This window comes from Aquarana catesbeiana, linkage group LG04 (genome assembly GCF_042186555.1).
Source record: "Aquarana catesbeiana isolate 2022-GZ linkage group LG04, ASM4218655v1, whole genome shotgun sequence".
NCBI classification, from domain to species: domain Eukaryota; kingdom Metazoa; phylum Chordata; class Amphibia; order Anura; family Ranidae; genus Aquarana; species Aquarana catesbeiana.
Genome location: NC_133327.1, coordinates 255,344,109 through 255,358,333, shown reverse-complemented (window position 1 = coordinate 255,358,333; position 14,225 = coordinate 255,344,109). Strand labels below are relative to the sequence as shown.

General features: G+C 40.6%; 1 protein-coding gene across 2 annotated transcripts in view; it reads left to right on the top strand.

Annotated features, from left to right (window-relative positions):
* IL1RAP (interleukin 1 receptor accessory protein) overlaps positions 1-14,225 on the top strand; it is a 406,084-nt gene that overhangs the window by 352,785 nt on the left and 39,074 nt on the right. For both annotated transcript variants that reach the window (XM_073626394.1, XM_073626396.1), the window contains exon 7: positions 10,225-10,345. In XM_073626394.1, the coding sequence (XP_073482495.1) occupies positions 10,225-10,345 (121 nt within the window). The remainder of the gene's footprint in view (positions 1-10,224; positions 10,346-14,225) is intronic.

Sequence of the window (14,225 nt, the reverse complement as noted above, 5' to 3'; positions counted from 1 at the left end):
CATCCTTCTGTCGCATGATCTCTGGCAGCGTGATCATCTGAAAGTTGTCTTTCCAGAGTTCATTGGTATTTTCCTCAAACACGCAGAGTGGCTTACTTTTTCCCAGCGGGGGGACCTGGTAAAAGTCTCCTACTGCTAGTACTGACATACCACCAAAAGGTTTCTTACTGCCTTTGATTTGCTGTAATCTCCAGTTGATGTAGGCAAACAGGGGCTTTGAAATCATTGACACCTCGTCAATAACAATGATCTCCGCATTTGACAGCTGTGCCCTCACTTCATCTATTAGATTTCCAAGTCCTTGGTAGGGTGGCTTCAAGCTTCTTGGCAACTTCAGAAGAGAATGCAAAGTGTTGCCTGAAATGTTGAAAGCTGCTGTTCCTGTAAATGCAGTTAGTAAAACGCTGGGCATGGATATGTCTGCTTCCTCACGTAGTCTGGTAAGTTTACAGAGTATCTTTGTCGCCTCAGCATAGATGCACTTTATCAGGTGTGATTTGCCTGTCCCTGCATCACCAGTGACAAAGTAATAGAATGGGTCAGGATTTAGGCCACGCACACGGTTAGTGCACCAGTCACAAACTGAGTAGAATGTCTGAGCTTGTGTCCGGTTAAGGTTTCTGTACATTTTCCGAAGGAAATCAGGGCACATTTGTGGGGCCTTCACAGTAAGCGCAATTCCACCTGTTTGTTTGTGACGTGTATACTCCGGAACATCATCTTGTTCATTCTCATGAAGTGGCTCCCCTTCTTTGCGTTCCTCTATACATTCCAACCTATCCAACTCAGCTTCTGGGGCAAAGGTGTTCCAAGCATCTTCAACAGGGCCGTTTTTTACAAAGTCATCCAAGACTTGTTCCACAATTTTGTTGTGTTGTTCGAACTTCTTTTGGTTGCTGGTAACAATTGCAGACACTGCTCGGATTGCTTCTTCTCCTGGTAAGCTCACACAGGCGCCTTTGTAAAAATCCTGGTGTGTTGGGAACCTTACAGTTTTCAGTGATGACTCTGAACGGTGGGGGAGGTAGAGTTTAAGCAGTCTGCCGTAGTAGTTCTCGGGGTCCTTCTTCTCTGAGAAGCGTGCGTACCTGATGATTGCAGGCTTCCCTCTCGTGCGTTTTTGAATCATTCCCATTTCATTCAATAGGCTGACACGCTTGCTGTCTTCCTTCTGCTTGCCATAGACAACCCTGTAATGGGATGCAAAGTCTGCCAGACACATGGACTCAAACTCTGGTGTTTCGGGTCTGGCTCTGTATTTGTCGACAAAACTCGTCATCCACACATTAAGAGAATCGGCTGGTTTGTTCTGCAATGCACTGAGCGGGAGACTCATTTTCAGTGCGTTGTCACCAGTTGGCAGAAAAACAACCTCACGTGAGCAAGACTTCATTTTCAGGCTGCACGTACGGGCCACAGACTCCTGGGCGCTGACCTCTCTGTGTTTTGAATAAGCCTGAAGAACCTCTTTCATTTCTTCTCGTTCTGTCGCTGTTTCTGGGCTCATTTCTTTGACTATTGTTTTGAGATAGTCACTCAGCTCCCGTTCTGGCTTGGATATGTAGGACAACATGTACATGATGCAACCATACTCATCAAGAATGTACTGGATGTCCATGTTGGCGTTCCAGGCCGTCAGCAAATGTGGATTATAGTTGTTCACCCAGCAGTCCTTTACATCACGCTTCATTAGAATCACGCTTGAGGAGGTCAATGCCTGAATGTAGGAGTTGTACTGATTCAAAGTCATATCACACTGTGCCAGTAGCTGTGACATGTCTTCAAGCTGCACTTTTGGGTTATTAAGCAAATCCCAGACTGGTTTCAGTTTGTTTTTGGCTGCTTGTGGTTTCATTGCACAATCTCCTTGTTCTTCTGGCATCGGGTAAGTTATCCTCGTTTTTCTAATAGGTGGCTTTGGAAATCCAAATCTGCATACTCTGTTTCCTTTCTTGCATGATTTTGAATGAGATCTGCTGTGCATTTGAAGTTCTGTTACAAATCTGTGAAGTAAGGCCTGTTTGGCTTCATCAGGCAGCTGGCATGAGATGTTATGATCTATAAAGGCACACACCTTGTCATCACTGTCTTGTCCAAATATAGGAGCTCCTGCTACCCAACAGAGACAATGTATATGAGGGCTCCCTCTCGCCTGAAATTCAACCCGGTAAAAGTAATCGATAACTTCACCAATTGGCTGTGCAGGACCCAACAGCAGCTCTCGCATCAGAGCATCAACCCGTTTGTCAAACATGCGCATGGTGGTCACTGGGTTGCCTCGAAGAATGTCACACTTTTCAGCCCAGTCTAGCCCCGCAAAATCCACCTTTTGACCTTGTTGTGCCTTTATTGCCGTTATTACCTCTGGCCATCTGAATTCTGCAGCAGAGAAGGTAAGAAAAAATGTTGGCTTACCCAATTGTCTGACCATGGCTAGCAAATTCTTCAGATTTTTATCCCAGTAAGCTGGACTCCCTCTCAGTGGTTGCATGAACCTTGTGGCATCTCGGTTTCGCACCAACCTCTCAACCTCACACTTGTCCTGTAGCAGCTTGTTGGATATTTTCCGTCCATCCCTGGTATTGGGTTTTCCTTTCCTTAACTGGATGGACATGCTGCTTTTGGCCATGTGTGTTTCTGTGACAAACTGCGCAAAGAAGAGGTAGCTTGTGTCTCTTGCAAAACGAGTATCAACACAAAAAAGCCTTGCATTGAAATACATGCTCGGGGACAGTTTGACTTGTCTTGCCTGGTCCAATGTATTCTGTCCAGTAGGGAACTGAACAGGGAAAGCCATTGCCTCAAGCCTAGGAACTTTAAAGAAGCTGACAGGTGTGTTTCCTTGTGCAGGTGCAATGCTGAATATTCCATCACCGTGTGTCAGTGCTTCCTCTCCAAGGTCAGATGGCTGCAAACAACTGTCTAGGCCAATTCCAGGTCTTAGTGTATCCTTCTCATCCTCTGCATTGGGAGGTTGTTGGTCATGGCCTTCCTGTTGCTCAGAAGCAGCCGGTAAACATGCAGACTGTACCTCTGATGGATCACAATTTTCGATGCGTTCAAGTATCTCCATCATTTCAGTTTCGTCACAACTGTCGAGTTCCATCCCATCATCATTATCATCATCATCAGCGATTGTCTCATCCACTCTAATTGAAATGTCACTGTAGTCGGGGTGTGTGTCAATGAGTTTTGACAGACCTGCTACTACATTTCCCATGTTGACATAATGAAACAGCTGGTGGCCTTTGTAAGTCAGACGTCTTTTCAGCTTGACTCTGTGTAACTGGGATTTGCTGTGCGATCTTGGTAGAGTATTGACCGTGGTTTCCACCTCGGATGGCACACACACTACAGCGCCATGTATAGCTGCCTGTCGACCTTTGGGAAGTGTGATGATCTTGTCAAATGGCAGTATTTTGGCCAAAAGTTGTCTTTCCAGCACATTCAAATCGCAGAGCTCTGGGGGAATGGGCGCCAGCTCCATGTTGTTAGCTACAGCGATGGATGATTTGTGTCCTGCTTTTAAATGTAAATCACAGTTGTGACAAATCCATTCTTTGGTCCTTTCATCTGGTACGGTGCATTGTTCAGGTCCTTGACAGTGATTGTTGCACACATGGACATATTTCCCTGTCAAACAGGCAGCAACAATGTGTAGATTCTTCTTGTAATTGCTGTGAATGCAATGTTTCACTTGGTTAGGGAAAAGGGTGCGATGACACATCGTGCACACAAATGTTGGCCCAGCTTTAATGCATTCATGGAAAGTGGATATAGCTGTCTACATTAGGCTGTTGTCCACTGGTTGACTGCATTCCCGCATGACACGAGTCCATCGTCTGTATTTCATTCTTATTTTGAAGGCACATTGCATCTTATGGGTTATGCGAAAATCTGCTTGAGTTTGACGCTTCATTTTCATGTAACTCATGCAATGTTGCAAGTGACGTTTTCTGAAAGCAGGATCATTATGATATTTTCTGGTGATGTATTGCTTCTGCTTCAACTTGAAATCGACATTTGTGGCATATTTTCTGGTGATGTATTGCTTCTTCTTCAAGTTGTAATCTGCATTTGTCGCATATTTTCTGGTGGTGTACTGCTTCTGTTTCAAGTTGAAATCTGCATTTGTCGCATATTTTCTGGTGATGTATTGCTTCTGCTTCAAGTTGAAATTGGCATCTGTTGCATATTTGCGAATGATATATTGCTTCTGCTTCAACTTAAAATCAGCATCTGCTCTGTATCGGCTGGTGATGTATGTCCTTTTCTTATTGGTGACAGACATCTTTGTAGCCTTGAAATCACGCCTTCTTTCATTTCTGTGTCTTGTCTTCAGTTTTTGTCGTCTCTGTGCATTTAATTTGGACAATGCCTTACTGTCCTTCCATATGCCCTGTGAGGATTTCGCATCAACTGACCGTGGAGAATGCTTGCTGGCTGGGAATCCAGTGTGTGTTACATCTTTGGTCATCTGTGTCACTTTGTTCTCCACATGCTTTGCATTATGTGGTTTGTCAGATTGCACCAGTGGGGACAGCAAACCATCTGACAGACGTCTTGCACGATGAAATGAGACTGGCATGAAGTCATACTGCAGTCCATCAATAGGGCCTCTGGTGTCTGTAAGGAGCAATTCATACAACTTATAAATCCTTGCCCCCATATCACTCAAATGTGTAAAAGTGATCATAACAGCTTTTCCTTTTCCAGTGGCAGGAAGTCCATCCTTATTTCGACTATGAGAATCAAACAGTCCATATCTCCCAGACTTGTCTCTGAACAATGCAATGCAATATGGCACTACTATAAAAAGTGCATGTGTAACATCTGCATTGAGGCACTGAAGTCTTGTGGAGAGGTCAACAAACCAACCTTGGTTGTCACCGTCTACCGTGTCTCTCATACATCCCGATAACACTGGAGATTTAACAACGTTATACTCATATTTGTCAGTGTTGACTCTGAGGGGCACTTCTTCCATTGTCAAGTGTTGATGCTGATAGACATTTCTTTGTTTTAGCTGTTTTATTGTTGAGCCATACAAGCTGTTGCCCTTCTTCAGTATTTGATCAAGATCACCCTTTCTCACATCATCAAGCTCACTGTGGTATGCCAAAAATGTCAGAGCCATGCATGTACACTGTTTGTTCCTTAACCTTCCATAGCCATGATGACCCTGATGAAATGATGCCTGCACAGAAATCTCACTTGGTACACATGGTTCTTGCATGCCATGGTTTTCAGAAGTGCCCATCACACTGTCACTGTGCTCTTGAACTTGACACTGAGTTGAACATGAAAATGACACCACAGGTTCACTATGTACCTCCTGGGCACATTCACTGTCACAAACCTCCATATCCACTATGCTGCTGTGGGGCTCCGGATCCAGTTTAGTCCAGCGTATCTTTGCAGCTTTAGATCTCTTTCCTTTAGATGGCATGATGATATTTGTGGAAGGAGCTATAATTCTCCTCAGAGCTTTGTTCGAAGAGCTATAATTCCCCTCAGAGTTGTGTTGGAGGAGGAGCTATAATTCGCCTCAGAGCTGTGTGGGAGGAGCTATAACTCCCCTCTGAGCTGTGTGGGAGGAGCAATAATGCTATAATTCCCCTCAGAGCTGTGTGGGAGGAGATACAATTCCCCTTAGTGTTGTGTGGGAGGAGCTATAATTCCCCTTAGAGCTGTGTGGGAGAAGCTATATTTCCCCTCAGAGCTGTGTGGGAGAAGCTACATTTCCCATCAGAGTTGTGTGGGAGAAGCTATAATTCCCCTCAGAGCTGTTTAAAAGGAGCTATAATTCCCCTCACAGCGGTGTGGAAGAAACTATAATTCCTCTCAGAGTTGTGTGGGAGGAGCTCTAATTCTCCTCAGCTGTGTGGGAGGAGCTATAATGCTAAGCTGTAATTCCCCTCAGAGCTGTGTAGGAGGAGCTATAATTCCCCTCACAGCGGTGTGGGAGAAACTATAATTCCCCTCAGAGTTGTGTGGGAGGAGCTATAATGCTAAGCTATAATGCTATAATTCCCCTTTGAGCTGTGTGGGAGGAGCTATAATTCCCCTCAAAGCTGTATTGGAGGAGCTATAACTTCCCTCCAAGCTGTGTGGGAGGAGCTATAATGCTATAATTGTCCTTAGAGCTGTGTGAGAGGAGCTATAATTCCCCTCAGAGCTTTGTGATTTTTTTTTTTCAAAAATGATTTTGTTTTTTTGTTTTTTCAAAAATGATTTTGTTTTTTTGTTTTTTCAAAAATGATTTTTTTAAATGATTTTTTTTTTCAAAAATGAAATTTTTTTTTTTCAAAAATGAATTTTGTTTTTTTCAAAAATTAATTTTTTTTTAATTTTTTTTTTCAAAAGTAATTTTTTTTTCAAAAATATATTTTTTTTTCAAAAATATTTTTTTTTCAAAAATATTTTTTTTTTCAAAAATTAATTTTTATTTTTTTCAAAAATATTTTTTTTTTTTTACATGGGGCGGTCATAATGTTTTGGCTGATCATGGGGTGGTCATAATGTTTTGGCTGATCATGGGGTTGTCAGCTTTTGTCACCTCCCACTCTAGTTTTGAACATTTCGCCATTCATTCCTATGGGACCAATTTTGCCGCAAAAACGACGATATTTCGTGGACCATTCGGCGAAACGTTCCACAAAGTAATAGCACACCAATCGGGAAAAATCCGCACGTTTCGGTATATTACTTGTCTCTGTAGTGTGGAAAATGTGGGAGGAGTCTACAAGCATTATCAAGTCTAGCAGATGAAGTCACATGCATTTGGGGTGTCTCAGCATCTTGTGTTTACAACCACTGTTTCCTAGCAACATTTCCTTTTGAACATTTTGCCATTCATTCCTATGGGACCAATTTCGCCGCAAAAACGACGATATTTCGTGGACCATTCGGTGAAACGTTCCACAAAGTGATAGCACACCAATCGGGAACAATCCGCTCGTTTCGGTATATTACTTGTCTCTGTAGTGTAAAAACTGTGGGAGGAGTCTACAAGCATTATCAAGTCTAGCAGATGAAGTCACATGCATTTGGGGTGTCTCAGCATCTTGTGTTTACAACCACTGTTTCCTAGCAACGCTCATGCCCTGTTTATGCTTCCCAAATACTACTTCATCAAAACTGCCCCATCAGAATTACCCCATCAAAACTGCCCCATCATATTCCTCTATTATAAATCAGTACATGGTGTGTCTGTCCCCTCCCCCGGGCTCTGTAATCAGCTGAGATGCTCCAGCCACCTTCCCCCCCTGTGTATAACAGAAGCTTTGGTAACCATGGCAACAAAACAAACACTAACAGTACACTCTGATTAATGGCTAAAATTTCCTGAAATGACCTCTAAACAAATGGCCGTATTTTAAAAACTATACATCCTACAGCGAAGATCTTTATATTGTGAGAATCACAAGACCCAGACCTAGATTTTGATGTATAGTATGTCTGTGAAATATTAAAAATGAAGGCACGGTCGCAGTTTAGAAATTGCCCTTCAAATTTGGAGGGGGCTAGAGTGTAGTTTCAATGAATGTCAATGGAAGGCGTGAGTTACAAACAAATGGTCATATTGTGAAAACTATCAGGACTATGGCTTAGCCGTGGACATGTTTAGTGGCAGCAGGGATAGCTGAACGTTTTGATATAAGATTTGTGTAGGTGGGCTTGAAAATGTTCTGATTTTTCAGCTTTTGTCATCTCCCACTCTAGTTTCCCCATTCATTCCTATGGGACCAATTTCGCCGCAAAAACGACGTTATTTCGTGAACCATTCGGCGAAACGTTCCACAAAGTAATAGCACACCATTCGGGAACAATCCGCACGTTTCGGTATATTACTTGTCTATGTAGTGTAAAAACTGTGGGAGGAGTTAGGGTGGTAAATTTGGCTATAATAATAAGAATAATATATATGTGAGATAACAGTAAGTGGTCTTGCTATGCAAGAACACTTAATAAATGTTTTATACTAGAAAAGGTACAATTTCTGGGGAAATTGTGAAAAGTGTTCTTGCCTCTACAACTGGAGTGGGCGGAGTAACTGGATGGAGTGGCTTGAGTAACTGTGAAAAGTGTTAAAAAGCTTAATATTTTAAAAAGTATAAATAGTAGTAAAAAAGTTGAAGTCCCATCATTAGCTGGAAGAGCTGAACATTTTTTTCAAAAGTTTTTTCTTTTCAAAAATGAATTATTTTTTTTTCAAAAATGATTTTTTTTTTAAATGAAATTTTTTTTTTCAAAAATGAATTTTTTTTTTCAAAAATGATTTTTTTTTCAAAAATGATTTTTTTTTTCAAAAATGATTTTTTTTCAACAATGATTTTTTTTCAAAAATAATTTTTTTTTCAAAAATGATATTTTTTTTTCAAAAATGATTTTTTTAAATGATTTTTTTTTTTCAAAAATGAATTTTTTTTTTTCAAAAATGAATTTTGTTTTTTTCAAAAAATGATTTTTTTTTTAATTTTTTTTTTTCAAAAGTAATTTTTTTTCAAAAATATATTTTTTTTTCAAAAATATTTTTTTTTTCAAAAATATTTTTTTTTTCAAAAATTAATTTTTATTTTTTTCAAAAATATTTTTTTTTTTACATGGGGCGGTCATAATGTTTTGGCTGATCATGGGGTGGTCATAATGTTTTGGCTGATCATGGGGTTGTCAGCTTTTGTCACCTCCCACTCTAGTTTTGAACATTTCGCCATTCATTCCTATGGGACCAATTTTGCCGCAAAAACGACGATATTTCGTGGACCATTCGGCGAAACGTTCCACAAAGTAATAGCACACCAATCGGGAAAAATCCGCACGTTTCGGTATATTACTTGTCTCTGTAGTGTGGAAAATGTGGGAGGAGTCTACAAGCATTATCAAGTCTAGCAGATGAAGTCACATGCATTTGGGGTGTCTCAGCATCTTGTGTTTACAACCACTGTTTCCTAGCAACATTTCCTTTTGAACATTTTGCCATTCATTCCTATGGGACCAATTTCGCCGCAAAAACGACGATATTTCGTGGACCATTTGGTGAAACGTTCCACAAAGTGATAGCACACCAATCGGGAACAATCCGCACGTTTCGGTATATTACTTGTCTCTGTAGTGTAAAAACTGTGGGAGGAGTCTACAAGCATTATCAAGTCTAGCAGATGAAGTCACATGCATTTGGGGTGTCTCAGCATCTTGTGTTTACAACCACTGTTTCCTAGCAACGCTCATGCCCTGTTTATGCTTCCCAAATACTACTTCATCAAAACTGCCCCATCAGAATTACCCCATCAAAACTGCCCCATCATATTCCTCTATTATAAATCAGTACATGGTGTGTCTGTCCCCTCCCCCGGGCTCTGTAATCAGCTGAGATGCTCCAGCCACCTTCCCCCCCTGTGTATAACAGAAGCTTTGGTAACCATGGCAACAAAACAAACACTAACAGTACACTCTGATTAATGGCTAAAATTTCCTGAAATGACCTCTAAACAAATGGCCGTATTTTAAAAACTATACATCCTACAGCGAAGATCTTTATATTGTGAGAATCACAAGACCCAGACCTAGATTTTGATGTATAGTATGTCTGTGAAATATTAAAAATGAAGGCACGGTCGCAGTTTAGAAATTGCCCTTCAAATTTGGAGGGGGCTAGAGTGTAGTTTCAATGAATGTCAATGGACGGCGTGAGTTACAAACAAATGGTCATATTGTGAAAACTATCAGGACTATGGCTTAGCCGTGGACATGTTTAGTGGCAGCAGGGATAGCTGAACGTTTTGATATAAGATTTGTGTAGGTGGGCTTGAAAATGAGGGAGTGGCGGCAGTTTAGAAATCATGTTCTGATTTTTCAGCTTTTGTCATCTCCCACTCTAGTTTCCCCATTCATTCCTATGGGACCAATTTCGCCGCAAAAATGACGATATTTTGTGAACCATTCGGCGAAACGTTCCACAAAGTAATAGCACACCATTCGGGAACAATCCGCACGTTTCGGTATATTACTTGTCTATGTAGTGTAAAAACTGTGGGAGGAGTTAGGGTGGTAAATTTGGCTATAATAATAAGAATAATATATATGTGAGATAACAGTAAGTGGTCTTGCTATGCAAGAACACTTAATGAGTTCTGCAACTATTTTATGTTGACATACACTTATAGTCCTATTAAAAATGTGTACCCTTGATATGTTTGTTTATTTGCTACATTTTTTATTTAGGAGAAGACATGGAACTTACCTGTGAAGTGTATTTCTCTTACGTGCAAAACTCCAGTAATGAGATTTGGTGGACAGTACATGGGAATAGAAAAGACATTGCTGATCCAAATGTTACTAAAAGGTAATTTGCTTTATTGATTGTATGACTACTGGAAACCTGTCCTAAATGACATCCGAGTTCAGTTTAATCTAGAACAGGGTCTCTTAACCCTTTTAGCCCCTTGTAAAATCTATTCACCAAGGATTTTCCTAGGGAGTGCAATTGTGCTATTCGTACTCCAAAGGTTGTTTTATTTTTCTCTTTAAGGCCCCTTTCACACTGGGGTGGGGGCGGCATCGGCGTTAACGCACAGCTATTGTTAGCAGTGCTTTACCGTCGGTATTCGGCCACTAGCGGGGCAGTTTTACCCCCCTCTAGCGGCCGAGAAAGGGTTAAAAACCACCGCAAAGCGCCTCTGCGGTATAGCCGTGCTGTCCCATTGATTGCAATGGACAGGAGCGGAGAAGGAGCGGTGTATACACTGCTCCTTCCCCGCTCCAAAGATACTGCTGGCAGGACTTTTTTTCCCGTCCCGCTAGCGCACCGCTCCAGTGTGAAAGCAGCGGCACTTTTGGGTCAGTTTGCAGGCGCTATTATTAGCGCAATAGTGCCTGCAAACCGCCTCAGTGTGAAAGGGCCCTTATTCATGTGTTCTATATTTATGTCGATTTTTTTTCTCCAGGCACAAGTCACATGTTTTGAATGGACAAAAGATACTGGAACTTGTGTATAACTGTGTTACCTTACCAACAAATGGCAAATGAGGTTTATTGTAGAAAAATGTAAAAAAATGCATTTGGGTGGCAAAAATATGAATGCATTCTATACACTGGGGGGAGAACCTCTGGGTTTACCTCCAGGGATAAAGCGATAATTCTCCCGCTCTACAAGACTCTGGTCCGGCGGCACCTACAGTATGCTGTCTAGTTCTGGGCACCAGTCCTCAAGAAGGATGTACTGGAAATGGAGCGAGTACAAAGAAGGGCAACAAAGCTAATAATGCGTCTGGAGGATATTAGTTATGAGGAAAGGTTGCGAGCACTGAACTTATTCTCTCTGGAGAAGAAACGCTTGAGAGGGGATATGATTTCAATATACAAATACCGTACTGGTGACCCCACAATAGGGAGAAAACTGTTTTGCGGAAGGGAGTTTAACAAGACACGCGGCTACTCATTAAAATTAGAAGAAAAGAGGTTTAACCTTAAACTACGTAGAGGGTTCTTTACTGTAAGAGCGGCAAGGATGTGGAATTCTCTTCCACAGGCGGTGGTCTCAGCGGGGGGGCATTGATAGTTTCAAGAAACTATTAGATAAGCACCTGAACAACCGCAACATACAGGGATATACAATGTAATACTGACATATAATCACACACATAGGTTGGACTTGATGGACTTGTGTCTTTTTTTCAACCTCACCTACTATGTAACTATGTAACAAATGTAAATCAGTCAGCGTAGAAACATGAAATAGGAAGTCTGAGTGCTGTATTTTATTTATTTTTTTCTATAAATCTCTGTATGTGTATTTAGAGTTTAACAAACCATTGTATTTGGACTACTCAGTATATAAAAGGTCACATATTTCTGGGTTCAGTTTACCCCAGGAGCCAGGTAACCACGAACCAATAAAATGACAGCAGCTCATTTATTTGATCTTTTCTGTTAGTGGATGCCTGTAGAGCCAAAGACTGTACGAAATGGCTTCTGAATTCTAGATTAAAGGGATTGGAACCTGGAAAACAGTTAACAAGGGAACATGAAAGAAAAAAAAGAAAAAATGCTTTCTAAATTGTCCAGGAATTCCCAGACTCAAATATACTGTACTTCCTTTATCAGCTGGAGAAGGATAGAGAGGGTGTATAATATTGAGAAGGAAGCTAAGCCACTCTTTGAATAAATGAAAAGGAGCAACCCTGATTTTTTTGCTCCTATCTCTGCTGCTATTTGCAGCTACAAACATAGTAAACTTTTCAGCTAATTTTCATTTTCATTTCATTTACGTCTCCTGCTTATTTTACAGCTAATTGTTACATAAATCCAGTACATACAACCCCTGCAAAAATTATGGAATCACCAGTCCCTGAGGATGTTCCTTCAGTTGTTTATTGTTGTAGAAAAAAAGCAGATCACAGACATGGCCAAAAACTAAAGGCATTTCAAATGGCAACTTACTGGCTTTAAGAAACACTAAAAGAAATCAAGAAAAATAATTGTGGTGGCCAGTAACAGTTAGATTTATAGAACAAGCACAGGGAATAAATTATGGAATCTCTCAATTCTAAGGAAAGAATTATGGAATCATGAAAAACAAACAAACAAAATAACACTCCAACACATCACTAGTACTTTGTTGCACCACCTCTGGCTTTTATAACTGCTTGCAGTCTCTGAGGCATTGACTTAATGAGTGATAAACAGTACTCTTCATCAATCTGGCTCCAGCCTTCTCTGATTGCTGTTGCCAAATCATCTTTGCAGGTTGGAGCCTTGTCATGGACCATTTTCTTTAACTTCCACCACAGATTTTCAATTGGATTGAGATCCGGACTGTTTGCAGGCCATGACATTGACCTTATGTGTCTTTCTTCAAGGAATTTTTTCACAGTTGTTGCTCTATGGCAAGATGCATTATCATCTTGATAAATGATTTCATCATCCCCAAACATCCTTTCAATAGATGGGATAAGAAAAGTGTCCAAAATTTCAATGTAAACCTGTGCATTTATTGAAGATTTAATGACAGCCATCTCCCCAGTGCCTTTACCTGACATGCAGCCCCATATCATAATTGACTGTGGAAATTTGCATGTTTTCTTCAGACAGTCGTCTGCATAAATCTCATTGGAACGGCACCAAACAAACGTTCCAGCATCATCACCTTGCCCAATGCAGATTCGAGATTCATCACTGAATATGACTTTCATCCAATCATCCACAGTCCACGATTGCCTTTCCTTAGCCCATTGTAACCTTGTTTTTTTGTGTTTAGGTGTTAGAGATGGCTTTCTTTTAGCTTTTCTGTATGTAAATCCCATTTCCTTTAGGCGGTTTCTTACAGTTCGGTCACAGATGTTGACTCCAGTTTCCTCCCATTTGTTCCTCATTTGTTTTGTTGTACATTTTCTGTTTTCAAGGCATATTGCTTTAAGTTTTCTGTCTTGACGCTTTGATGTCTTCCTTGGTCTACCAGTATGCTTGCCTTTAACCACCTTCCCATGTTGTTTGTATTTGGTCCATGTATTAGACACAGCCGACTGTGAACAACCAACATCTTGTGCAACACTGCGTGATGATTTACCCTCTTTACCTACATACTAACAAGCAGATTTAATCTGATGCAGGTGTTAGTGTTTGTAATGAAAATTTGCAGGGTGATTCCATAATTTTTTCCTCAGAATTGAGTGATTCCATAATTTATTCCCTGTGCTTGTTCTATAAATCTAACTGTTACTGGCCACCACAATTATTTTTCTTGATTTCTTTTAGTGTTTCTTAAAGCCAGAAAGTTGCCATTTGAAATGCCTTTAGTTTTTGGCCATGTCTGTGATCTGCTTTTTTTCTACAACTATAAACAACTGAAGGAACATCCTCAGGGACTGGTGATTCCATAATTTTTGCCAGGGGTTGTACAAACAGATGTGCTGTGTCACAGAAGTTAAATTAGAACTATGGTCTCTCATTAAAAAAAAAAAAGTGCTGCAGATCTTCATTATAAGTGAATCTACACTTATCATTTTTTTTACCGACTCCTGCAAATTCTCATGAATATCAGTTTATCCTGCCAGTGAAGTTCACCCAATACAGCTTCTTGTAATGCAGTGCTTTCTGAATTCAGAGCAGAATTGACATATTCATGTAGCTGGATTGACAGAAATAGAGGAACATAAAACAAAAATAATGCTTTAAAAGCTTTAAAAGAAAAGATAGTGGAAGCCAAAGCATACATATGTAAATAA